The sequence below is a fragment of the Strongylocentrotus purpuratus genome, unplaced genomic scaffold (assembly GCF_000002235.5).
Source record: "Strongylocentrotus purpuratus isolate Spur 01 unplaced genomic scaffold, Spur_5.0 spur5_scaffold_15, whole genome shotgun sequence".
Lineage (NCBI taxonomy): Eukaryota > Metazoa > Echinodermata > Echinoidea > Camarodonta > Strongylocentrotidae > Strongylocentrotus > Strongylocentrotus purpuratus.
Window position 1 is genome coordinate 31,217,702 of NW_022145600.1, and position 27,704 is coordinate 31,245,405.

The 27,704-nt window shown below is 40.5% G+C and overlaps 2 protein-coding genes across 2 annotated transcripts in view; both read right to left on the bottom strand.

Annotated features, from left to right (window-relative positions):
- Nucleotides 1–2,612: 2,612 nt before the first annotated feature.
- LOC115924228 lies at nt 2,613–17,024 on the bottom strand. The gene is made up of 2 exons (XM_030986186.1): nt 16,823–17,024; nt 2,613–4,665 (listed from the first exon to the last, which is right to left on the bottom strand). The coding sequence occupies exon 2, from the start codon at nt 4,632–4,634 to the stop codon at nt 2,847–2,849; it is 1,788 nt and encodes a 595-aa protein (XP_030842046.1). The 5' UTR covers nt 4,635–4,665; nt 16,823–17,024; the 3' UTR covers nt 2,613–2,846.
- A 9,141-nt stretch (nt 17,025–26,165) lies between these two features.
- Nucleotides 26,166–27,704, bottom strand: part of LOXL2 (lysyl oxidase-like 2) — a 41,692-nt gene continuing 40,153 nt past the window's right edge. Inside the window, 1 exon segment of the mRNA NM_001079547.1 lies at nt 26,166–26,177. The gene's annotated coding sequence lies outside the window, so the exon portion shown is untranslated.

Below are 27,704 nucleotides of genomic sequence, written 5' to 3' on the forward strand. Positions count from 1 at the left end.
TGTAAAGGATTTGTCTACATCAATAGCCCACTTCTTGTAATGGCGAAAACTAAACTGATTGAATATTTGCACAGCATAAAACGTACGACCATGCGGTACAATGGTATGAAAATCAAGACTACTACTTATTGGCTCTATAGCTTTTAAGTCGATTTTACAACTATTAGTCGTTATTTTCCCACTTAAAGACATTTTCAAGCCCCCTTTTTTTTAAAGGGAGTTCTAGATTAGTATTATCTTTTAAAGGCCATTGGAATTTAACCTTTTCATTTGTTTGGCCTGCACAAGGGACATAGTAACTTTAATCTGGATTTTACTCTTTATCTATTTAGTCACAAACCTAAAGAGATGGCGCTATACACCATTTAAAAAAAAAATCACGGCGATTGTTACTGATTTCTGATAGATGGCGCTAGTCTGTTTCTAATAACGAACATGACAGAGCCCCAATTTCTGTCTACGCTAGTTTCCGTTATTTGATTCTGCGTGTTGTGTATAAATGAAGGCAGGATTGACGCAATTATTTTGTTGCAAGAGTTTATGCCTTTTTATAAATGTAGGCTATATGTGTGTTTTCTGTTGGGGCTACTTCCTATTGATTCTAAATTACTATTCTATTTTTTGTTTATGCTAACGAAAATCTGACTTTAAAGATTAATTCCCTCTTTTCAGTCTCTATCGGACCTCTATGTTTCCCTCTCTCTTTCTGTCACTCCCCTCTACTTTCTATCTTTCTTAATCCCCTCTCTTCTTTCTCTCTCTTTCTTATCTCACCTTCCCTTGTTTTTCTCATTCTTTTCCCTTTCCCCTCTCTTCTCCTTACCTCTTCCTTCTTCCTTATCTCACCTTCTCTTTTTTTCTCTCATTCTCCTCTTCTCTGTCCACTTCGCTTCTTTCAGTATCGTATATTACATTACATATATAATACATTGGGAAAAAATAGCGACCTATCTATCTATTTGTAGCTGTTTTCATCTTCCCCCTTCTCCCTCATTACAACTTTACATCTCTCTCTCTCTCTCTCTCTCTCTCTCTATCTATCACCCCCTCTCTCTGTCCCTTTCTCGCCTCTATTTTTTTACCATTTTTAATATTTTCCTACTTTATCGTATATGTTGTGCTTTTGGTATGAATATTGACAAATACACAAATAAGATCACAATGAAAATCGAAATCATAATTAGCGTCCAGTTTACCAGTATAATTTGATTACAGAAAACGAACTTAATTTATCTTTCATGGTTACCGGTAATACACAAAATGATATTACAAAATAGTACCATAATAATAAAATACAGTGTAAGAGTTATTAGAATTGTCAACTTCATTTATAAAGAGCCTTTTCATAAAATACAAAGCGCATAAAAAGCAAATAATTACAAATTACCGATAGTGATAGAGTAGTTGGAGAAGAAATAGAAACCAAAATGGAAGACTCTTACCATCGCCAGTTCTTGATGGATTTATGTAGTGATTGTGTAAATGGCAATGAACAAAATAAATTGAGAACACATAATCTATTCAAGCAGAGTATACAATCAGAGAAATATTTATTAACCGTTAAAAACCGTGGACTACGAACAAATACCTGCCGATTTAGAATTAGTTCACATAACCTACCGATAGAAACTGGAAGACATAGATGTCCGGAAAAATACCTTCAAACTTAAGAACTTGCAAGGGAATTTGTATCATTCCCATTTGTTTGAATCTTTATTGTCAAACGTAGGCTAGTACATGTCATATAAGTATTTGTTATAATATCATTTACCACTGTATATACAAGCTACAATATTTATTGTTAATTTGTGATTACTCGAGAAACTATACCACTTGTTGATGTTCTTGTTGATATAATTTTTTATATATGTCTTGTGGAACGAAATGTTCATGTATATGAATGAAGTTTACTAATAAAATTCAAATTCAGACAAAGCAAAAGAACATTATAATACAAAGCATACAGTGATAAAGAACAAAGAAGAATGGTAAAAGAAATTAAAATGTGTTTGAAGACACGCATTGAAAGCAGCAAGAGTAGGGCAATTCTTTAGAACAGGGTGCGAGGAGTTCAGGGTTTTGGGGCAATAACTTTAAAGATGAAGTTGAGTTCTGGTCATGCGAGTGCATTGTGAAAGAAACGGTGTGGAATCGACCAGAAAATGTTGATCATCTAGCATATAAGAATTAGTGTGTATTGCAAGGTTCTGGAATCATCAAAATGATAAGAAATTTGGCCAAGTCAGAAGTCTTGGTAAAGGTTACAAACACTGTACACAGAAAGATGTATATCACTATGAACATGACTGACAAAGAAAGCGGACAAAATATACAGTTCCTCAGGTAGACAAAGGAACATCCCTTCACTGCTATTATGTAAAAAGGTAAATATGCATGCGACACCTGTTCTACACATTTTTACTTAATAGCAGTGAACTGTATATTTTGTCCGCTTTCTTTGTCTGTCATGTTCATAGTGTATGGGACTACACGAACACGTGGCGTAAAAATCCTACCCTGGAGTTTTACGATGTTACATGACATATTTAAAACATGAAGGCATAAAGAGCCATGCTTTTCAGGGAACATGTCTTATCTGATGTTCCTTTACACTTGCATAATAAGAATGAGTAACGCTCACAAATAATTTTTCACCTCTTCCCAGAACTCAACCTTCTCTTTAAAAGCCCCATCACCTATTTGTTTCCTGGTACTGGTACTGGAGGGCAAGTGTATTACTAGTGGCCGAGCATTTCGTATAAATAATGAGACCAGGGACTATCTGGCCAATCAGACATAACACCATCAGATACACTACCATCAGGACTGGAATAACCCCATTCAACTTACTCACTTTCTCTTGACTCACAGTCACTAGGAGATAGATAGAGTTCTGAGTCTGAGTATTCTACTTCCCCTGTAAGAAAAACAGACAAATGTCTTGGTACTATGCCCTCATGCGGGATCTTGCAGCGAAGGATTGTTCTTGCTGCTATTTCTTGTAGAGGTAACGTTGTTCTTGGTGGGGATAACAGGGTCATTAGCTCTTCATTTTCTGGTGCATCTGGATCGAAACGTCTATGGTTACAAATCATCTCTTTCACTGTTTCACCATCAGCATCGCGCGCTTCAATATCACACCCATTGCGAATAAGGATCAGAGCAATTTCCTTTGTGAACTGCTGTTTGTTATGTAGACCAATTCCAAAAAATAACGAATGCATCATTGAGTTCCCGTTAGAGTCAATTTGAGTTGCATCTTCACATCGCATCATCCTTAAGATCAAGTGCCTCATGCGCTTCTCTTTTACTTGCTTTCGACGGTACTCTTTTCCCCTGTCTTTGGAAGACCTTACCGGTACATACAATTCATTAATGCATTCCAAAATACAGTGAGAGATTGCTACACAAGATTTTTCACCAAATTGCATTCTAATAACTCTTACCATTCCTTCACCAAACTGAAGCAGTGGTTCAAACATTCTCTTTGGCATGGCAGAGTCACAGTTAGCAATATTGAACAATAAATAGCCAAATTCATCCACCAAATCAAAGTCGAGTTCAAGGTCCTGGGAGTCTTTACTAAACACCTGCAAACAAAGATCTACCAACTTGTAACACTCATCAACTACTTCATCTTCAAGTTTTTCGTAACAGATACCATTCACTATCTTTACAAGGACTGAGCCAACCTCGAGTCTTGATTCCAGCTCCAACTGTATTAATTCTCTACAGATCTGAGAGCCTTGTGACAGTGTTTCCTGGATCTTTCCCTTGTGAAACATCACGCCATCAAGCCCATGCTGGTAAATTCTTTGAAAGATGTAGCTATCTTTTATTTCTTCTGGGAGCACTCTTTCTGCAACCAAGAAGCACTGGTTCTTTAAAGACCACTGATCTGACTTGATGTTTTCCAAGTCTTCTTGAGTCTTACATTCCTTTGTTTCAGAGAAAAGAAAGAAAGAAGCAGCTACTAAAGACTTTCCATGATTCCCATAGGGTTTAATACCATTTTCCTTGTGAATAGACAGAGCTCTGCAGAAATGTGTACATGGGTGTTCCTCACCTGTGCAAGCAGGTACATTGAAGTGAGCATTAAGGCCCACTGCCACTCCAAGAATTTCATAAACTCTTGCCTTTTCTGCGTTGGACAATTGCAATTCATGGGTTTTTCCCTGGACAAAGAATTCAACGATGTCTTGGAAGTTGTAAATTGCTGCGATGCAAGGAGGATCGAGTCCATTTGAGTTACAGGTCAGTGTTGCGCCATGATTGATGAGAAGTCTGAGAATATCCTTACTTGACGGCCTGCCCGTGTCTTGAAGGGAAAACTGACCTAAACTTGGAAGATTTGTACAGAAGACGCCCACGGAAGCACAGTGCATTGGTGTGTTTTCATCTTCAGAGCCCTTCGCATTGGGGTCAGCTCCATGATCAAGGAGGAACTGGACCATTTCCTTCTTATCTTTAGCACAAGCGATCATCAGAGGTGACCAACCACGTTCGTCTCTAGCATCCAGATCAACATTTTGAGATGCAAATATACCTTTCATCTCATCAAGACTCACTGGATTAGGCCAATCCATTCTTGAAGCCAAGTTGAGTGGTTGCTGGTCCTGGTTGACTGATGCCATTTTCCATCAAAAGTTTCACTTCACAGCAGATCTACAATGGAAAACAATAACAGAAAGAAAAAAAACACAATATAATTGATTACAGACATTTATTAGGTTTATTGTTCTACATCTACCATGTAAGGAGTGGTAGTCCTGATGAGAGCAGTTCACATCCAGTTTACAAGTTCTCTCCAGGACTTAATCACCCATACATGTCAGAATACATTTCATTCTAAATCTTTGCAGGTCTACTTCTCTCTCTAAACAAATTTAAGTAGTTCTTAATTATGTTAATAGGATGAAACAAAGAATACTTCTCCCTTCCTCTCTCATGATTTCTAGAAAGTTCAGTTTTTGCCCTTTCATATGACACCTCAATCAAGAAAAATGAGCCAGGAATAAGAAAGTTCTGTTTGTTTAAAGTGATGCTTGCATTTCTATAATTTGATATTAAAAGTTCGTTTTCATAGGCCGTCTGCCATAGCAACAAGCAGAATTGACAAAAGTCTTAGCTCTGTTTCGTTGAAAATCAGCCATGCATGAAGTCTTTCGTCTATATGGCTGATTGTCAATGAAACGGAGTTAAGTCTTTTGACCATTCCATTTGTTGCTACGCCTACGGCAGGCAGCCAGTGAAAACCAATTTGTTTAATAAAATTATGGAAATGCAAGCATCAATTTAAACAAACAGGACTTTCTTATTCCTTACTCACTTTCCCTGATTGACGTGTCATACATGTAAGGGCAGAAACTCTACTTCCTAGAAATGTGAATTTTTCTTCAAAATTCAGATACCGCCCGCCAAATGACTTTTTGGTTTCCTTCCTCCTTTTCCTTCAAATTGATTTTAATCACGTCTATGCGTGAAATATGCATCAAGTCAGTTGCATCAAATGAAAGAGGAGGATCTAGGCTTTACAGGGGGAAAATTACATGGGGGGCTCGGGGCAAATTAGCCCCCGAAATGCCAAAAAAGCCCCCGAAAGTCATAAAAGAGCCCCCAAAATATGCATAGAGTTCAATGCAAATTAAAAAGCGTTATTTTCATGCAAGCTAGCTTGAAAAATAGCCCCCAAAATTTGTTCAAATAATTTGAGTTTAAACTACCGCTGCAAGATTTTTATCATGGATGTCGATTTTGACCCATAATTTCCTAAAAATGGACCATTAACTCATAGCCTGCCATAAGGCTGCATACACGCTATCGTTATAGTGCTTTGTACATGCGATCAAACCACTGCTATGCTATGCTGCCATGAGCATGCTTGCACACATTCGTAGGAGCAGTTATTGTTCATGCTCATTGTAGTGTGCTGTGTGTTTTGCACGCGCTATTCATAGAACCATCACGTTAATCAGATTATCTCAATATAAACTAGGCACTGGGGGATTTGGGGCTTGGCACAATGGGGATTAGCCCTGTGGCATGATAAGAGTTAAACGGATTATTTCAGTCAAGTTGGTAAGTGGAACCTAAGCTTATAGTATAGGGTAGCGCGCCCAGTATTTGGTCCATTTCCAGTATTCGGTCAGACAGCCGTTTCAACAGCTGTAACAATTTAAAAAGTCATTTATGAGCCACGAAACTTGCACAAATCAGGCAGCTGAACAACTTTTCTTAACTCTCAAAATTAAATCAGATTTAGGGCCCCGGAAAGATCTCCAACTTAAAGGTAAAGACCAGTATTGGAAACGCCCCAATTTCAAAAAATGAAATGGAAGCTCTCATTACCAATCATGTGAAAGAATATGTTTTGACTAATACATGATGATAAAAAATTTGCCGGAAAAACCGCCTACTAATTCATATATTTGGTAAATTTGTTTCTCTCATGGTCTGTGAGAGATTATAGGGTAGTCCCATATACATCTTTCTGTGTATAGTGCTTGTAACTTTACGAAGAATGGGCCAAATTTCTTATCATTTTGATGATTCCAGAACCTTGCAGATGCTAGATGCTAGATGATCAACCTTTTCTGATCGATTCCACAACGTTTCTTTCACAATGCAATCGCATGACCATAACTGGTCTTTACCTTTAACTCGAAATTGGTCAGTGTCGCACAACTTTCTGCACTTCCGCGTTCTGTTAGCACATGCGCTAACATGCATAGCCATATGTAGAAGTCTATTGCGAAACAACTATATGTGCTGTTGCAATGAATTTAGTATGTGTATGAAGAGAATCACTTCCGTGTTCACTCCATCGCAGCGAATTTGCAAATGACGCACTTGCTGATGTGCAAGAGCTAGAGGTATTTAGACGATACCCTTGCCATGCGGTATCGCTCGTCCAGTATTCAGTCAACGCATTGACATTCAGTGCTTTATCGCGCAATTGTGTGAAAATAGTGCGCAAATAGTGCGCAAATACGCTTCGCTCCTTGGCAACGGAGATACCACGCACAAATCGCATGACCGAATTCTATTCTGCGCGACCGAATTCTGGGCAGAAAAATGCTCCGTCTTCTTTCGGAAGCATTTTGCTTATCGTTATTCTATATTTTAAGTGACTTTAAAATCCTGTTAGAGGAATAAATATCTTTTCTTTTGATGGGTAGATTGCCCAATAAAAGAGGTAAGCATTCAAAACAGTAGTGATTTCCCCTTAAAGATGAAGTTGAGTTCTGGTCATGCGATTGCATTGTGAAAGAAACGGTGTGGAACCGACCAGAAAAGGTTGATCATCTAGCATATAAGAATTTGTGTGTATTGCAAGGTTCTGGAATCATCAAAATGATAAGAAATTTGGCCAAGTCTTGGTAAAGTTACAAACACTTGCACAGAAAGATGTATATGGGACTACACGAACATGTGGCGTAAAAAGTCGGCCCCCGATTTTTACGACGTTACATGCATATATAAAATATGAAGGCATTTGAAGAGCCATGCTTTTCAGGGAACATGTCTTAACTGATGTTCTTCCACACTTGCATAATAAGAATGAGTAATGCTCACAAATTATTTTTCACCTCTTCCCAGAACTCGACCTTCTCTTTAAGTGACCAAATACTGGGCCTTCTACCCTAAAATGCAGCGGAGATGCCTGTGAAAGGAGTAATTCGGGGATAGACTTCTAAGCAGGATAAGTTTTGCAAGTTTGGTGCACTGATTTACACACCGGTATGGTCGGCTTCCGTCTCTAAAGAGAGAGCCGACCCTACCCAAATAAGAGGCTTAAAGGGAAAGTCCACCCCCAAAATAAGTTTGTTTCGATAGAGGCAGAATAATAAGAAAATCAGATGAGTGAAAGTTTGAGCAAATTCTGAATGAAAATAAGAAAGTTATGAATTATTGAAGTTGTGATCAATCAAATACAAATTGGCAACTCTGTGACTTATCATACGAGCTCTCCTTCATTTGCTTTGTGCATAATATTCCATAAAATCATGTTTTCTTCGTTATTGATGACGGAATATATATTTGTTCCTTGCAGGGAGAGTATAGAAAGTTAGAAACATATTTGCAATTATTATATTTAGGGTGCATGTATGGTTGAAATTTTTCTTGAGGGAAAATGAAAATTTTAGATTTTTTTAGTACTGAGCAAATGGAAGTTGAGCTCGCATGATACGTCATAGTTAGAGTTGCCAATTTCTGTTTGACTTGTTTGTACGATTCATGTGCATGCGATGGGCTGCTCTAAATTTGCTACTCTAAATTTGATCATATTTTCTGTTTCTGAATAGTCATTTGGTTTAATTCTTGCTAGAAAACTGATTAGGGATTTGCTGATATATCTAATCAGCTAATTCAAATAATTTTGGGTTAGATATATGGAAATTTATCCTCTCTCACTTTACTTTGCAAATTTATAAAAAGCGCCAAAACTCAATACAGTCCCATACACTTCATTTGCTGTCTGGGACAGTTCATCTCATCCCTGATATAGCTGATCAGCTATCAGGTGCTAGCTGCTCACCAGCCTCACCTCCCGTGAGAGTGGTACTCTACAGTTCCACAAGAAAAAGTGTGGATCTCCGAACCCAAATCAACACTGATGTGTTGGAGAACATGTCTAAACTCTGAGTTAGACTGCTGCTAGTGAGATAGACAGTTCCAGTCTAGAATTGATCTAGATCTAGTGACGTTGCCGGCCGCCTCCGCCGCTGCCTTGATTGTGTTCAAACTTCAAGTCCAAGCAAAGACAAGACTCCAAGTCCGAGGCATAATTACAGGCTGAGTACCAAATATAGTTCGATAGCTCCAGAGCCCTGTGCATGGTATGTACTTTATGTTCTCCATGTTGTGTTTTACCATCTCTACGTAGATCTACCCGCTACTCGTCAATTCTCTGACTCTGTCTAGTATGTACTCTCTGCTATGTATGTAGCCAACGTAACTGTACTGTGAAGTCTTGTTTTGTACCCTCTATTACCGTCCCGTGCCTGTGAACTCGATGTTTTGTGAAGCCTTGTATAGTCTACGTGCCTTCTATGAACAACCTCCATCCTCAACTCGTGTTTGCGTGTTAATATTATTTTTCTATACCATCTCTACGTGCCCGCTACTCGTCAATTCTCTGACAGTGTCTAGTATGTACTGACTACTGTGTATGTAGCCAACGTAACTTCTATGAACAACCTCCATCCTCAACTCGTGTTTGCGTGTTAATATTATTTTTCTATACCATCTCTACATGCCCGCTACTCGTCAATTCTCTGACTGTGTCTAGTATGTATTGACTACTGTGTATGTAGCCAACGTAACTTTTATGAACAACCTCCATCCTCAACTCGTGGTTGCGTGTTAATATTATTTTTCTATACCATCTCTACCATCTCTATGAACATCTCTATGAACAACCTCCATCCTCAACTCGTGTTTGCGTGTTAATATTATTTTTCTATACCATCTCTACGTACCCGCTACTCGTCAATTCTCTGACTGTGTCTACCTTGTATAGTCTACGTGCCTTCTATGAACAACCTCCATCCTCAACTCATGTTTGCGTGTTAATATTATTTTTCTATACCATCTCTACGTACATGTACCCGCTACTCGTCAATTCTCTGACTGTGTCTAGTATGTGTATGTAGCCAACGTAATTGTATCGTGAAGTCTTGTTTTGTACCCTCTATTACCGTCCCGTGCCTGTGAACTTGATGTTTTGTGAAGCCTTGTATAGTCTACGTGCCTTCTATGAACAACCTCCATCCTCAACTCGTGTTTGCATGATAATATTATTTTTCTTTTTTGTGCTGTATCAGTGTATGTTCTGATTGTGATCATACTGCGTGCTGAAAACATTGATTAGTCTACTAAGCATGTTATTGTACTCTTTCTTGTACTCTCCCTTGCTTTTGTGACACTGATTAATTTAGAGAAATATTTGGAACTAGATATACTGTGTGCTTGAAATCATCTGTATATAAATTTGCGTTCTTCTTATATACGAGTATCCTGTGTTATACAAAAAAAAAAAAAAAACACCAAAAAACTTGACAATGGTACAAACCAAGAAAGTAAACAAAGGTCGCATGTCCGATGGAAAAAACGTCTCAGCTACTTGTAATAGCCCAAGCTCACTCGAGGATACTATACCACACAATCCAGATGAGAGAAACAGCAACCAAAATAGCCAGAGCCTATCTGATAAAGATAAAGATAAGTCTATATCTAAAAAGAGGCATAGCCTTGATGGCAAAATCAACCAATATCTTGTAAAAGATAGTGCTCATGGTAAAAACGGAGATATGCAATTAACCGTCCTTATACCTCAGAGAGTGCTGCATGGAATTAAAGATACACTCTGTGGTCTAATGAAAGACCAGAGCCCTCTCCACGGCACGCCTCTCACAGCTTCCTGGTCCAGCTACTCCTCTCCCGGCGTCGATTTAGTGGGCTTCACATTTTACAATAGGCTCACCTCTGGCAAACAAGGGAAGTGGAAACAATTTGAAATCCAATTACGCTTCAGCACAAGTGAAATGGCTCTTCATGGAAAACACCTTGAATACCTTAGTGATATAGTCCTTCCCTGGATCACTATCAAACTGAAGCAAAACCACCCAAACTTCTTTCTGAATGCAGAACTCTCCACTCTCCTCATCAATATCTCTCAACTCTGTCGGGCATCCAAAGAGAAAGCAACCTGTAATTGCCATGAAGATGACAAATCAATTGCCTGCTCGCTATGTCTCACTCATGCCTGCAAAGAAGCTGTTCAGTGTTCTGACTGTGAAAACTGGCATCATTACTCATGCCTGGGGCTCTCCCAATTGGAAATCTCCAGACTTACTTCCCCAGAAGAAATCTTCAAATGTGATGCTTGCTCTCAGCCAGCACCAATTCAGAAGAATATGACTGAAGTCATACAGAAAGACACATGCTCCATTCCTCCACCAATTCGGGATGAATGTTCTCAAGAACACACCCCTATTTCTGAAGATCCACTTTATCCAAACCCCACCTCGCAAAATACTCAAACTAACTCAATCCATGCAGGACCTATACATAGTATAGATGAGAAATACAGAGCTCAAACTACCCAAACTACCATAATACATATCCCTGATAACGTAGTAGTCTCCAAAGTAACTCAGACTGAAGTATCTCAGACCACTGCTCAGAATAAAACAGATCTGCAAACACCTGCTGACGCGACAAAACCCTGTGTCAAATGCAGCGCACTGGAGAAGACACTCAAGGAAGCAAAGTCTGCCTCAAAATCCTTGGAAAACATTCACACCACAATATTGCAAGAGCATGAAAAGGTTGTAACAGAATTATGTCAGACAAAGAGAGAGAATGAAGCCTCTTTACGCAGACTTCAAGGCGACAAAGACTTGATGGTTGTGAAGGAAGCCCTAATTGCCGATCTCAAACTGACAATGAGTGATCTAAAACATGAAAACTCTAAACTCATCATTGCAAATGACCTCCTACAGGTACTGTGCCTAAAAAATGGGCTTGACCCAAGTGCCAACCTGACAACAGATTCTGATGATCCATTCCGGAATGTCAGAGCACCCCTGATTGACAATAATGCAAGGCCGAAAGACCCCCTCTTCGCTGATCAGCCTCATACTAGCAATCGGTTTGATGTCCTAGAAGATCTTTTAGAGATGGATTCACCTGAGCGCTCTAGAACATGTAGTGATTCCCCATCGATCTCTCTCACTAAAAACCGTGAGCCCTTCAAAACTACAGCCCAAAGTCAGCATTCACAGTGGAAAGCTTCAAAAAGATCTCCTCAAAAGCAAAAACAACACATCTCACCTAGACAGCCTAATACCTACCCCCCTATGACAAGCCCCTACAGGAAATACTCCAACCCAGCCAGATGGGGATGGGAGGGGTCTTCAAAGAGTAGCCCAAAGTCGGGTAGCCCAAAGTCGGGTAGCCCCTGGAGATATGACAAAAAACGTCCGTCTGGCTCGGGCCTGCCAACCTCTACAAGCCAACAGTCCAATCAGCACAACTTGCCTCCGAAAAAGCCTGAAACTCCCATGCAGAACCCTTTAAAATCTATTCACGTACTGCCTCGAAAGACATACCCGCAACCTATGAACGTGAATGCCTATGGTATCTCGTTAACTCCTCATCGGGAATCGCATAAGAAAGCCTCTCCAGCCACAACACTGGCACAATCTTCTCCTAAAGCCGAGTCTATCCCCAAAAAACTCAACTCTGGCATAGACCAATCTCACTTCAAAGAGCCTCCCTCAAAACCTCAAGTTAAGGACCCCTATCCCACCTCTTGCAAGAAGGATCAAATAGACTCTCCATCACATTTTATCTGGATCGACCACGCATCTCCTCCTTCGATACCGAACCCAACCAGGCACACATTGAGAAAAAACTTAGATGATGAGGTAATCAATGCACCAACACTTGAGAATTCTGGCACCAGAGAAACCAACCTACATGTAGGACTTGCTGCAACGCCAAATGACCGTATCCAGGATAATCAGACCACTAGAAGAAATTGCTATGAAGAAAGGAATGGAAAGCCAATATCCATCAGTGAAAATAGCTTGAATGTACAGGTTAACCAGGATGATCAAAGAGTTCCCATTCCTAATCATTCTCACAACTCCAGAAATACTACTGTCCAAACCCCACGTGTCAAACAAAACGCTCAGCCGGTTTTTCAGTATGGCCGTGCCTCGACCTTAACCCACATTGCCCTTCTAGAGAAAGCCTACTATCTCACCACGACTGCCTTAAACATCCTGACTCAACCTATGAACGTCCCAGATCTTATCAGTTCAACATGCCTAAGGCATCTCCACATGCAAATCATAGAATGCACGGACTCAAGCCTCCGTCTCCTACCCACAACGCCCATGCAATAAACTACTCTACGGCCAACACAAACAGTCCTAGACCCTCTCCACTCAAACATAAACCAGTGAAAATACCAGAACTAATTAATGACCAACCCAAGATTGTTCTAGGAACCTTTAACACAAGAGGTTTCTCAACCATCTCAGCTTTTCTGCAAGAAAGACTTAAGTCTATTGACATCCTTGGAATCCAAGAACACTGGCTAACAGACAACATTCAAATATTAAGTGCCGTCAGTTCGGACCACTCCGTTATCATCAAGCAGGCAGAAAAGACTACAGACTCCTTCTACAGTACTCGAATGAGAGGCAAGGGTGGTGTAGCACTCTTCATACGGACCACACTATCTGAGACATGCAAAGAAATACCATGTGAATCACCAAGAATTGTGGCAGCCTTCATCCGCCTGAGATACTCCTCAGAAACTCTTGTGGTAATCTGCTGCTATCTACCCTGTGGAATATCCTTGAATGATCAAGCAGGCTATCTCAACTGTCTTGCAAGCTTCACACAAATCAGAGAAAGCTACCCATCTTCCTCAACAATCATTCTGGGAGACTTCAATGCAGATACTGTTACTAGTAACCAGACCAAAAAGACAGGTTTTATCTTAAAGGACTTCATGCATCAGCATGCACTCACGAGCCTCACAGCCGCACATTGTGATGAGAATGACCATACCTACTGTGCAGATGATGGAAGACATAAATCCAGCATTGATGGCTTTCTGGTGCCAACCATTGAGCTTTCCCTGTTCTCTAATACTGAGATAACTGGGGATGAAACGTCTAACACCTCAGATCATCTTTTGGTCCTCACAAGGCGACTAGTTCAACCCAAAGATGCAAGACGAACTCACCTCAGTGTCAACATGCAGAGCACTCCCCTGCACAGGATGAAAATCAAATGGCACACTGTAGAGCGCAAAATGATTCAGGAGAAATATACCACTCCCATGGAAAGAATTGCATTTCTCATCTTTCAAAACAATAACTCAAATCTCCTTGATGACACCTCGATTGACGGACTACTGCAAGAATTCATCTCGGCAATGCAGATGACCTCACTAGCACTCCCGCACACAGTTCTCTCCAAGAAGAAAAAGGGCAAACCTGAATGGACACCACAAGTTCAAGTAGCTTACAACACTGCCCAGAAAGCCAGAAAAACCTGGCTGAAGGAAAGTGGTGCTAAGACAGGAAGAAGATATCATGATCACATGAGAGAGAAGAAGTCGTTCAGGAGTTGCCTGAGACAAGCAAATGCCATCCAACGACGTAATCTTCAAAAGCAAGTTGAAGAGGCCTCGCGCTCGGATCAAACACTCTTCTACCATCTGATAAAGAAGAGCAAAGGCAACAAGCAGCAAAACGTAACTACCTCCATTGATTATGATGGCCACACATTTGATGGTCCAGATGTCATACTTGGATGGCACAAGTATTTCACGGACCTGGCACATAATCCCTCCCACCTCCTTTCATCTGAGGAAAGCAAGGACTGTGCAGATATGCCTGTTGAGAGTACCCAATGTGCCTCCTTGAAAGACCCTTCGACATCCCAGTGCCATCATGTATCACGTCTGAAGTATCCTGAGCTACAGGCTGCCATTGACTCACTCAAACCAGGCAAAGCCAGCGGCCCTGACAATATCAGCTCTGAACACATCAAACATCTCGGCGTGATTGCACAAAGACTCCTTCTCTTCATCCTGAATGCTATCCTACAAAGTGGTCACTGCCCAAATTCTATGAAGACAGGTATCATTCTGCCTTTCCACAAAGGCAAAGGAAAAAGTATGCAGGATCCTCGCAACTACCGTGGCATCACTCTAACTCCAACACTCACAAAGCTGCTTGAAACCTGCATCAGGCCTCGTCTTGAGGCGCAGCTGTCCATCAAAGACATCCCTGACCAACTTCAGTTCGGCTTCCGCAAAGGCTTCTCATGTCAACTGACTGCGTTGTGCCTTCAACTCACAATCGAGATCTCAGGAGCTTCAAAGAGACCATTGTATATTTGCTTCCTGGATGCAGAGAAAGCATTTGATAAAGTTTGGCACCTTGGCTTACTCCATAAGCTAAGGAATTCTGAAGCTGATCAGGACATCCAGCACATCATACGCAACCTGTATAATGGAATGGAAAGTCAAGTCCTCTGGGATGGCAGAGTTACACAAACCATCCAAATCCAACAGGGTGTTCGTCAAGGTGGAGTCCTTTCTCCCACGCTATATACTCTGTTTGTCGATGGCTTGATCAAGAAGCTCAGAGACAGTCAGCTAGGATGCATCATTAATGGCCGCTACTCCGGTGTCATTGTGCTTGCAGACGATGTCGCCTTGATCAGCAACACACCATCACAGCTGCAAGAGATGATCACGGCAACCCAAGCCTACACAAGAGAGTGGCGCTACAAAATCAATCCCGCCAAGAGTGCAGTTGTGGTGATGAATGCTCGTAAGTTGGACAGCCAACAGGAATGGACCATGGGTGACCTCACTATATCCCGTAAAGTCTCTCACGTTCATCTTGGAATCACAAAGTCATCATCTCAGACTGATCCGACTGATTGCATCATCTCGAAAGGTCTTCATGCCTTTTACGCCCTCTGCGGTGTAGGAGCCCATACGCTAGGTCTTGTCCCTCTCCTCTCTGTACGCCTTTGGAACATCTACTGCATCCCCAGGATGCTCTATGGCACATCTATCTTACACCTCAATAAGTCGATGTTATCCAAACTAAACCGTGCACAGACCCATCTATTCAAGCGTATCCTTGGCATTCCTGTCACAGCTGCTGATGAGAGTGTATCCCTCCTAACAGGCCTCATACCAATCAGCCATAGAATTGGCCAAGAAAAGCTACTGCTTCTTGGTCAACTACTGGACCTCGACTCCACCAGATTCGAGCGGCGGACCTTTCTTCATGCCCTCAGCATCGGCACTTCCTCAGTAAAAGGCCTGAAAGGTATCCTGGATTTGTACAAGCTTCCAACCATTGAGGACCTTATTACAAATCCTATTCCCTATGTCTCCTGGAAGCGCAGAGTTAAGAACTCAATCTCTGCTGCAGTCGAGGATGCTACACAGGAAGGAGCTGCCACCAAGTCGTCCCTCGCATTCTGGCATGGCAAATCCATCAACCCAAGGAACCTCTACCCCAAGGACCCACCGTCAACAATAATCAGACAGGCACTGACCATAAGAGCACAGCTTCTCACATCAACCTACCTCACCCGAACCCGTCTTACCAAGATTAAGAAAGCAACCAACACAAAGTGTCCTCTCTGCAATCTTGAGGAGGATACCGTAGTTCACGTTGTGGCTTCATGCTCGACTACTGTCAACCTTCTGGACGACCTTATCGACAGAGCCAGTAGACTCCTGCATAATGTCCTCGACTCTGCACCAAATACACCACTGCTCAACACCCAGGACCCTTCCCATCTGACTTGCGCTATTCTCTTGCCATATGATCCATACCTTCCCTCCACTGTCAATGATTCTATTTTAAAGATGACACTTCACTATCTTTACAAAATTCATGCCCATCGCCTGCACTCCATACCCTCCAACTAAGGATTTTATAACATATTTACAGCAGCCTACTACTTCGAATGCGATATACTCGCTGATCTCCGAAAAGCGGAGGGACAACAACAGAGAGAGAGAGATCACAACTTCAAAAATCCTAACTTCCTTATTTTTAATCGGAATTTGCTCAAAGTTTCACTGACTTGTTTCTCTCATTTTTCTACTCCTATTAAAACTAACTTAATTTCAGGGTGGACTTCCCCTTTAACGAACGTAAGACTAAGAGATGGAAAATTCGGTCTAACATACGACTAGCGGACTAGGAGCACTCCTCAAAATCAGTATGTGGGACCGAACGAACCTGCAAGCTGCACTTACCGATAGTCAATACCAGATTACCAGCTCACTGTGTCTTGAAACAGTCCAGTTCGGTGTCAGATTTGGGCTCTAGAGCTCCGGGGAGAGATTTATGGACAGGATTTGGTAGTCTGGAATTTACGTTTCCCAACTCAACAGATCTCAACAGGGACATGGATCATGGAATCATCTTGGAGACACGAGTCTTTACTTCGCAACTGAATCAATCAATCAATCAAACAATCAATCAATCAATCTTATCAATCAATGCTAGAAATGCGTATTATTGGCCCCTAGCGCGATAGCGCATTGCGTACATGTACATTTACGTGGACGTGCGCGTGCGTGCAGCTCCAAAACGACAACATGCTTTCCTACATAGCCCCAGGCGAAGATCCAGGGAGGGGGGGGGGGGGCAGCGGGCCTTGCCCCCTGCAAAACAAAAAACAAAAGAGAGAGAGAGAGAAGAAAAAGAAGGGAAAGAGGAGTGAAAGGGAGAGAAAGAAGAGGAAGAAGAAAAGAAAAGGGGAAAAAGAAGGAGACCGGGAGGCGGGGCGAAATTAGGGCGCGCCTATAATTGCATGCCTCCCATGCATCTGTTACCTCCCTCCCCCCCCCCCTCCCCCCCTCCCCCCAGAAGGAAAGAAAAGGGAAAGAAAAAATGAAAAAAAGGAGATAAAGGGAAGTAAAAAAGAGGAAGAAGAAAAGAAAAGAAGGGGGATATCAGTTGCAATTTTCCCGCGAACAAGTTGTAGTTCGGGCGGGCCAAAAGGCCCTTGCCCCCCAACAACAACAAATGGGGGAGGAAGGGGAAGAGGAGAGCTAAAAGGGAACAAAAAAGTGAAAAGAAGGGGAGAACAGTTGCGATTAATCCCCCAACAACGTGTGGATCGGGGTGGGGGCAAGGCCCTTTCCTCCCCCAGCAAACCTGAGAGAAGAAAGGAAAAAGAAAGGAAAAGAGGAGAGAAAGGGAAAAAAAAGAGAAAGAAGAAAGGTAGGGGAGATCAGTTACGATTTTCCTACCAACAAGGTGTAGATCAGGATTTCGGGGGGGGGGGGGGAGGGCGACAGCTGCCCCCAAATATAATTAAAACGTGGTTTAATTATTCCTAATTCGATACCGGTGATTTACAAATGTTGCCGAAATGACATAATTTTCCTCAATGTTTAGTAAATTATCTTTTTTTATGCGTTTGTCGGCAAATGGCAAATTCATAAAAAAAGAATATTGACCTGCCTTTGTCACAAAAATAATAAGGTGTCAAAAGTTGTTCATCTGACGGTAATTAATGCCTAAAAACCCGGAACTCCTGGGGGCTCCGCCCCCGACCCCAAATCCTCAAAAAGGTAAAAAAAGGCCCCGGCTGGATCCGCCACTGTCCGGGGCTGCGCCCCCTCGACCCCATCAGGGGCCCTAAGGTGGGACTCTGCATGCTTATCTGACCGTTATAAAATGTTTAAAGCCCCTGAGCCTCAGGGGGCTCCGCCCCCTTGTCCCCACGCGAATTCGTGACCTGCCAGTGTCACAAAATAGGTATAAAAATATGCTCATCTGACCGTAACTTAATGTATAAAACCACTAGGCTTCTGGGGGCTCCGCCCCCTGGACCCCACATCATTTTGTGTCCTGCCAGTGTCACAAATATGCTCATCTAGCCGTAATTTATTGCCCAAAACCCCTGAGCTTCCGGGGGCTCCTCTTTATCTGGACACCACACCAATTCGTGACCTGTCAGTGTGAGTGAGTGAGTGATGGTGAATATTTTACCTGACTGCTAAATAAGCATAAATGTTTGTAAGAAAGTAACCAAACGGCCGACGGCTTTAGGTCCTCTCCGAGGGATCTGGTAATGAGATTTATAATGCCTTATACACTAGCGCATCGACTTGGTTTCGAACCCGGGTCACCGGATTACGAGACCACTGCTCTACCGACTGAGCTATCGCGCATCCTATCGCGCCAGTGTCACAAATAAGGTTTCAAAAAATGCTCATCTGACAGGAATTTAATGTATAAAACCCCTGAGCTTCTGGGGGCTCCACCCCTTGACCCCTGCAGGGGCTTCGCCCCTAGACCCCACGCCAATTTACGCAACGCTCTACCTGATCGTAAATACCTACCCCCCCCCCCACCTACATTATACTTAGAGAAACGTTCAGCGGGGCCTGCATGTAAGAGTGGGGTGGTGCGGATTTTTTTGTCTACCCCCCCCCCCCGTCCCCAAACGTTTTTGCTCATTTCGCCACTGCTGGTGTCACCATTACGTACCAATATTTGGCTCACATCATTTTAAATTTGCCCCCCCCCCCCCAAGAAATCCTGGATCCGCGCCTGCTACCTTTCCCCTCATTTTGGCTATAACATCCTTTTTAAGGTGTCGTGCAGCATGTGCACCTTCCGAAGGAGTCGATGGTACTGTATATAGATTTGCGAAATTTTGAAATATTAATTATAAATTAAGGCTCACAGCTTTCTTTTTCTTCTTCATATAGCTTATTCTTCTTCTCTTCTTTTATTCCACCCCGTAAACTCTCTTTCCCCTCCTATTCCCAATTTATCCTTATTTCCCTCTACCATCTCTTGTTACCACATATAGTTAACAGCTAAATTATTCATACCCTTACCAATTTTCTAATTTTTTAAGTGTGTGAAAAAGATACTTTTTTGTCACGATTTACGTTTCGTGAGAATGTGACATATTAAAGCATACACTTGAAAGTATTTATACTAGTCCATCTTTTATTCCTGAGTTACGAAAAACACACACATACGCACAAAAACAAAAACAAAATCAAATTTACAAGGTGTATGAATAATTTAGTTGTTAATTGTACATGTAATGTCTTCATTGCGTTTTTTTAAAGTGCATTTTGTCAATGCATGGTATTGTGAATGTCGCCATCAGCAGTGGAAGTCTCTGCTACGGTATCCAGGTCTTGAATCGAAAATTCAGTCAGAAACACCGCGGAGGCCCATGTTAATAATACATAGCTACGTCTTGACTATTCTCTTGACTGCCTTGATAGGCCGCTTGGCTTAATATGCCTTTGGAGGGGGCGGGGGCGGGGGCGGGGGCGGGGGGGGGGGCTAATAAATCATGTCAAAGGTGAGCAGCGGATCGAGTAATAAGCAAATAATTTGAGGTGGTTTGACAAGTTAGAAAAGCACCAATCTGTCTAACGCTCTGATTATCCAATAAAATGTTTACATGTCTTCCCTCGTTGAAACAAAATTATCGAATGACTTTGCATAGGTGTATGTAAATGGACTGGTTATAGTAGGCCTATGAGAGGGAAATTCTCCTCCTATTGTAAAGAGCATTTAATAATAATTGTAAAAGAACAAAACAAATATTTATATCTCGCATTCCGGTATAATTTGATCATTGCGAAAAGTGATAGGGTTTAACAAAATTATTCCTCATTGGAACATTCTTTTTCTCGGTTTCGTCCTTTATATTGGCACGTTATTTTTGCTGTACAATAGGCTATAAATAATAAATATTAAGCAAGTCGTATTTCCAATCAGGATAAAGGATTTGACTGTGTTTCTAGTGTCTAAACTTTGAACTGAAATTTGTTTTATTCCTTTTTGCTCCGTACGATCCATCGCATATAGTACCTATGGCAACTTCGGTCATAATGAACACCCTCGATGCCCACAAAACGTTTAATGATCAATGTTGTAAGTCTAGAATTGTCATGGATTGTATCGTTTAAAAGTGCTTTGAACAGAAATAAAATTTCGGTACTGCAAATTGAAAGTGCATGCATGGTGAGTCATACATGCCCTGGGAGGAAAGGTTCCCCTGCCACATTAGCTACAACACTTTACCCACTTTGCATAGCAATATTATCCTACTTCACAGTGACAATCTACTTTATGTCCCACTTTATGTTAGCGAGTATTTTATTGGATTGGGGGTGAAATGCTCATCAGAAACTTGATATACCTGCTACGGTGACTGTTAAAGGTGTAATTTAGCACAATTACCTCGATTCGGTTGTTATAAAAGCTGATTGCTGTTGTAATTCAGGTAGAATAAGAAAAAAGAGAGAAAATCTGTGACCGTGAAGTCAAGAGTTAGGACCCTAAACGACTCACAGTAAGTTATAATTTAGCTCGTTGCATGAGTACGAAGAATTACATTATTCCATGACTGTTCAGAACAAGGCAGATATAAAACATCAAATGCCAGAAAATGTCAAAAGACCTCTCAAAATCACCTTTCAATTCAAGACGGAATTAGGGTCACAGCTAGACCCAATGCCGCCCGACCGGGGAATTCGAAGGAACAGGGATTCTCTATGCGCGTTCTCTCTCTCTCTCTCTCTCTCTCTCTCTCTCTTTCTCTTTCTTTCTTTCTCTCTCTCTCTCTCTCTCTCTCTATCCCTCTCTTAGTTTCTCGAGTCACTCTTAATATGTTCTCTCTCTCTCTTCCTCGCCTTCTTTCTTACTTTCAACTCTCTTTTTTTTCTCTCTTCCTTTTTCTTTATTGCAGTAACGTTTCTTTCCCCCTCCTTCTAACTCTGCATCTTTTTTTCTTTTTTTTTAAACTCTCTTCCCCCTCTCTTTTTTCCTCCCTTCTGTCTTTTCTCCCTTATTCTTTCTGTTTCTCTCTTTGTTTCTCGTGTTCTCTCTCTTTCTCTCTGTCATGTTCCGTCCCTTCAAACCATGCAGAGACCATGGTGTGCCTCAAAGATTTTCAATTTTAACTTTTGCCATCAGAGCATGGTGAGAAAACGACGTATACCTGTTGGAAGCAATTATCAAAACGGGTATCACAGAGTCAATGTAATACTCGATAAATGCCGCTTTGTGTTAGAATATTGCAAGTTTAACACAATCAGATTTTCTCGGATAACGTTTCAATTTTTTCCTGCACATAGTTTGGACGATAAAATGCCAGTAGATATTTACCTTGTAACATGCAGCCAATAGTCATACCCTCAGGCACACCGCCAAACTTGTTTTATGCCTCAGTCACACCTGTGCGTATTTAGCTTGCGTATTTATGGCAAGCCGTTTTAACATTATTTTATTCCTGTATCTTGATATCAAGAAATGATTTTCTGTTGTAAAGCAATGGTTATTCCTGATATCAAGAATTCGATTTCTTGATATTAAGAATTCAATTCTTGATATCAAGAAATAGGAATAGATGTTAAAATGCCTTGCAATAACTACGCAGCAATTCGCAAGCCTTAATACGCAAAGGTGTGACTGAGGATAAATCGACTCAAAACCGACCGATTCTTGGAATTGGCCATAGACGTAATGCAATATTTTCGTTCAATCTGTTGTCAGTCTCGTGTCGATCTTGTCGGTGTGACTAAGATATTAATTTGATGATAATGAGAAACAATTAAACAAAAAGATGGGCCTGATAAACCACGACGATGCATCCCAAGCCAAAATCTGGATAGGTTATTGGCAATGCCTTCCGTCACGCATCCTACGAGGACAATAATTGTGTTGAACAATTATTATATTGTAACGGCCAGACTAAAAGAAACTGGCGGATGGATCATTTAGGCTATATCAGCAGGTCCTAACCATTCCCCTTCAAACAGCCAATACCCTTCAAACTTTCAAAGCCATACTAAAGGCCCACCTTATATAATTATGCTTGCTGGTTACTTTCGCTTCTTAGAATTCAACTTTTTAGTTCATTGACATATCACTTTTATTAATTTAGTTTAGAGCTTTTGAGTTGAAATATTATGCGCCTTGAACATCTCTATAGAGATGTATAAAGGGCGCTTTATACACATTGTCATTGTTATTATTCTAAACATTTTACTTGAATTTCCATTGTAAATGCAGTATTATCGTGAGCTTTGTTAATCGATGTTCTACTTGCTCTCTTGAAATAGTCCTATACTATAGAACGAGTTTTAAAAAGCGAATTGTTCGACAGCAGAGAGAGAGAGAGAGAGAGAAAGAGAGAAAGAGAGAGAGAGAGAGAGAGAAAAGAGAGGGAAAAGTGGATGTTTGGTGGGAGTAATTTTAAATGTGGAATAATACTTAATAATATGAGAAATAATTGAAAAGTGAACCCTGACAAGATTGTCAAAATGACATTGGTGACATAAAACAAATTTTCTTCAATCTTTAGTGTCACACGACATTGATTTGGCACATCCCCAAAAGGATGGTAAAATTACGGAGGGCCTATATATTTAAAAACAAAAATATTGTTTATCATTTTGTACGATTTGAATTGGTTGAATCAAATATCCCATTCTATCAGATATAACATGCACGCTTACCGACGTTGTGGTTTATCTTAACATCAAATTATGTCAATAGAGGTAATCAACTAGAAACAAATTAAACACAATTAAAATAGCAGAGAAATAAACGAAAAACAAAAAAAGAAAAAGAAGAAAAACCTAAAGCATAGTCACATCAGTAACTGTTTGTTGGAATATTTCTTTTTGCTTGGTCGTTTGGTTATCATTACTTTCTTGATGTAAAGCGCATTGAGCAATATTTCATTTGGATTTGTGTTATAAAAGAAGCAAGTATAATTATGTATTACATGTATATGGATGTTCACATGTTAATACCAGAGGATATCTCATGAATGTATACAAACTATCAGAATCTGGAGCTGCTAACCCAAACCCTCGCTTCCCTGGGAGATACAGGGGTGGGACCCCTACTGCGACCACCCCATCGACCACCTAAACGAATTTGTAGCAGCCGTAATTCCCGAAAAGTCAGACACCGTATCCCTCACTCGCGCCCCGCACCGTGCCTTGTTCGGGGAAATTATCCCAACTGTTACAACTTTGATTGCGGTCTAGTTTGAAAGTTCCATTACCGGGGAGAAACGAGGTGCATTGTGGTCGTGCCAATTCGCAGCGAATTACCCAACATCATTGCCCATTAGGGTACTCTCTGTCAGTTCTAGTAAAGACTTGAATTTGAGATAATGTCGTCGGAACAAGATTTTAACGGTCGGCCACATCGCGAAAAAAAGGAGATTTTATCACGCTCATAGAGGTTAATAATATAAAGACGTTTGGAAATTGAAACTCGCTACATGCATCGAGAAATTTAAATTTCCAATGTATTTCCTGCAAAAAATTCAAAATTCAAAATTAAAACAGATACAATAAAACATAAATTATGTTCATAAAGTGGTGTTGTATCCAGTTTAGGAATTATCCTGTGTATGGCCACACTTTGAATCAAAGCCCTTCTGGCCCGGAGAAGATTTAACACCCCTGTCAATCAATTTCTACACCCCTGTAATTTCTACGCCCCTGTACAAATTATCCAATGCAAAGTTTGCATTCTATTCACTTTCGGCAATCTATGCAGCAAATGCCGCTCATGTTTTATTTTAATCAAGTATAGAGCATACTAGTTTACATCGTGACTATATTCGAAAATGTTATCACAAGCCGGCGCTTCCAATACGTTTTTTTTTTGTCGGCGCTGATACAGTTACCCCTATACTTTTCTAGGTCAGTATCGATGTACTTTTTGATTCGGTAGTTTCATGTTGGTCATTAGAGGGAAAATAGGGCAAGACGGGATATCCCGAGTTTTCAAATAGGTGGACAACTTAGAACGGCATCACTCACAAATATACAAGGTACCAGTTTATATGTTCGGTTTTGAATCTATCAACAATGCATAGTGAAATATCAACATACAGGAAATGCGCTCTAAAAGTATTATTAATATCATTATTATTCATATTACTCACATTTTTATCCTAGTACATGTACATAAAATCAATTTCCAAATAAAGTTCGATTTCGAGAACGAGTAAAGAGACAAAAAGTATCATAATGCCTCGGTTAAAGTTGATACTGGGTCTAAGTTGGCGTTAGACCGGTGCAATTTAACAGTTTGTATCACGGATTACATCTTGATAAAGTGGTGTATTCCCTTCCGATGGCGTCGTCACCTTCTACCCACAAGTCGGTTCCGATATCTTCTACTGATTATCAATAAACGTTGTCGTCCATAATGAGCTCCGGTAAAATACATAAATTGGTGATGATTATGCAGGCCAGCGATGACTATATCATCTTCCCTCATCTGCCGCTACTATAGCTTACACGTGACCAATTTCAGAAATTAAGTTCGTCTCTCGTGTTTCTTTGTAAGCAATATAAAGTGCTCTTTTTGTAAAAACAAAACTATTAGAACACGGATTAGATCGAAAAGAGTTAATGGATGAAACCAGGAAGAAGTGTTCTTTTACATCAATAATTAACATATTAACCCCAAATTGCAACGAGTCGAATTTATATTTATGTTGTACTTAATTCAGATTTTTAACGTTTTATGAAAATGAAGTTGATGAGTCTGAGAATGATAAGGATAGGGGGGGGGGGCGTCCGAGTACTCGCCTGCTGCGTGGGGCGTTATCCAATTTCCAGAATGTTTGAAGAATAATCGGGAGATCACGATCAGGATGGCAATGCGCGCGGAGAAGATAATGAGAAAATAAGGCGGGAACGAAAGCCTGACTTTGAAGCCGCAGAGCATCGTGAGGAGAACCAGTGGTAAAGTGTGCTGATCATCAGGGTATCATCACAAGGATATCGATGACATGCTGAGAAGAAAAGTTGGAGGAATATCCGTCTTGAAATGAAATCCAAATATTCAAGTTCAAGTTCAAATTCATCCCGAACTATAACGGAATAACGGGATAACTCTATCCGGTTTGACCATTAATCAAGAAACACGCCTTTAATATAATTCGAGGGAGCATCGTTTTAACATGTGCATAAACATGTGAGTTGCAAACTGAACACAGTGCTTAAATGCTTACTTATCCATTAAATTTATAATATTGTATCAAATGAAAATGACAAAAACCATTATAAGAAAAATGCCACTTATACCCTTTTCGTCATCACGTATGGAAATGATTTAAATCCTATAAATCAAAAGAGGAAATTGTAAATAATATAAAATTGTAGTTCGCATATAGGAGTTTGATTACAGTGTTATCTGACTTACTCTAAGAAATATTACACTTCAATGACAAAGTGTCATAAACTATGACGATTTAGTCATTTTATGCATATACATGATAATATTGATACATGGGATAGGTCAAGGGCGTATCCAGGATTTTTTTAAGGGGAGGTGTTTATTTGCCAAATTCGTGAGAAAATATTTAGCGGCGAATTAGCCAGCGGGTGTGAGGGGGGGGGGGGGCGGGGGGTTGAAAAGTTTGCAGTCCCCTACCTCTACAACATAGTTGCGATTGATATCAATTGCAAATGAGTTGCAATTGATCGCAACTGTTTTTAAGACGTGGCCCTCAAGTTAATAGAAGACACGATTATGATTTTTAATTCGATTTTTCCGGGGAGGGAGGGGGGCAGATGTTTGATATATCTATCAAAAAGAGAAATATTTGATAAATGTCACAATTGTAAAACTGTATATTGCGTAATAAGGGTATTTTGTATAATTTTCAATAATTTCCTTAGCTTAGGTAAAGCATGAATATCTACACCAGGGATCTCTAGAAACAGACCTCACAGAAACAGAACAGGCGAATCTGTTCCCTGGTCCCTGGTCGAGTTTTTTTGTTTGGTGTGTGTGTGTGTAATGTTTTACTACATTGAGGCATTAATGTGACCATGATGCTGAGCATTATCCAGAGTCTATCGCCACTGGCGGTATGAGAAGCAGGTAAAGAGTACCTCCCGATGGGCACCAATGAATCAGATATAGGTACCCGCTGAGTAGCCCCATGTCACCGCTGTGAAGCCCCATGTCACCGCTGAGAAGCCCCATGCCCCCGCGCGAACCCATGGCCTAACCCCCGGGTCTGACCGCCATCATACACGTCGAATCGGGCATGCCTGGGGCTAGAAGGCCACTCAAAGTTTACAAGCAGTTTAGGTACAAGGTTGATAGAGGGGGTGACTATGATGGTGTACTGGGGGGGGGGGGGAAGCATCCTGGAGGGGGCGTCACTCGGAAATTTGAAATAATGTTCAGTCATGAGTTACCGCCAAGTATAGCATTGTACAGACTATATCAACCAAGCATGAGCGATGGCTACTTTTTTCTCATCTCATGTTGTACTAACCTTTTAAAGTGCTTAATAAATAGACTATATAAGATGATTACACATTGAGTGTTTCATAGGTTATTTATAACAATCTGAAAAACTTTCTTTGTCCTTTATTCAAATGGCTTGATAAACGCCGCGGGACACGTCTTCATAGAATAATAAACCAAATATGAATCATTAAAACCATCTTCTGACTTAAATCTCTTGGTCACAATTTTAATCGTCAAAGGGCTATTCGGTATAGGTGGTTTAATATCCAACGGTTTTTAAGCGAGAATCGAAACCACATATTAATCTTTCTGGCCTTCTTGAATTGTGGTACTGTGCTTCAAGAAAAAATAAAATATGAAAGATAATAGACAATGCTGACCATCTTAACTATATGACTCATAATAGCATTCATTGTGGTTGGTACAGTACGTCGAAATGCCCACAAGCATGTGACCAATAATATATTATATTATATTTGTGACAGTATATTATATTATATTTTACTTTATATCAGTTTTATGACACAATTTCTTTATTTTTTAAATATTTTTTGCAGCTATAAAAGTCATATATTGATAACAGTGTTACCAAAAAAATAAGACTGTAAAGAAAGTAAAATATACAAATTCTGATTCACTCACCGCTTAGATATAATGTAGAGAACATTTTGTGCTAAAATCAGCTTTTTAGAGTGAAAGGGTATTCAGTAAAGCCTGAGATTTGCAGAAAGCTGGTTAATTTGCGTAATTTACGTTAATGAACATATTGTCAATTGTTCATATTCTCAAATTTGTGTTGCCAATACCTATTTTGTTACCTGATGGTTTTGTAGGGCTATAAATAAAATG

Bases quoted from the DNA above. Each gene is read 5' to 3' on its own strand.
- LOC115924228 (XM_030986186.1), bottom strand. From the start codon at position 4,634: ATGGCATCAGTCAACCAGGACCAGCAACCACTCAACTTGGCTTCAAGA.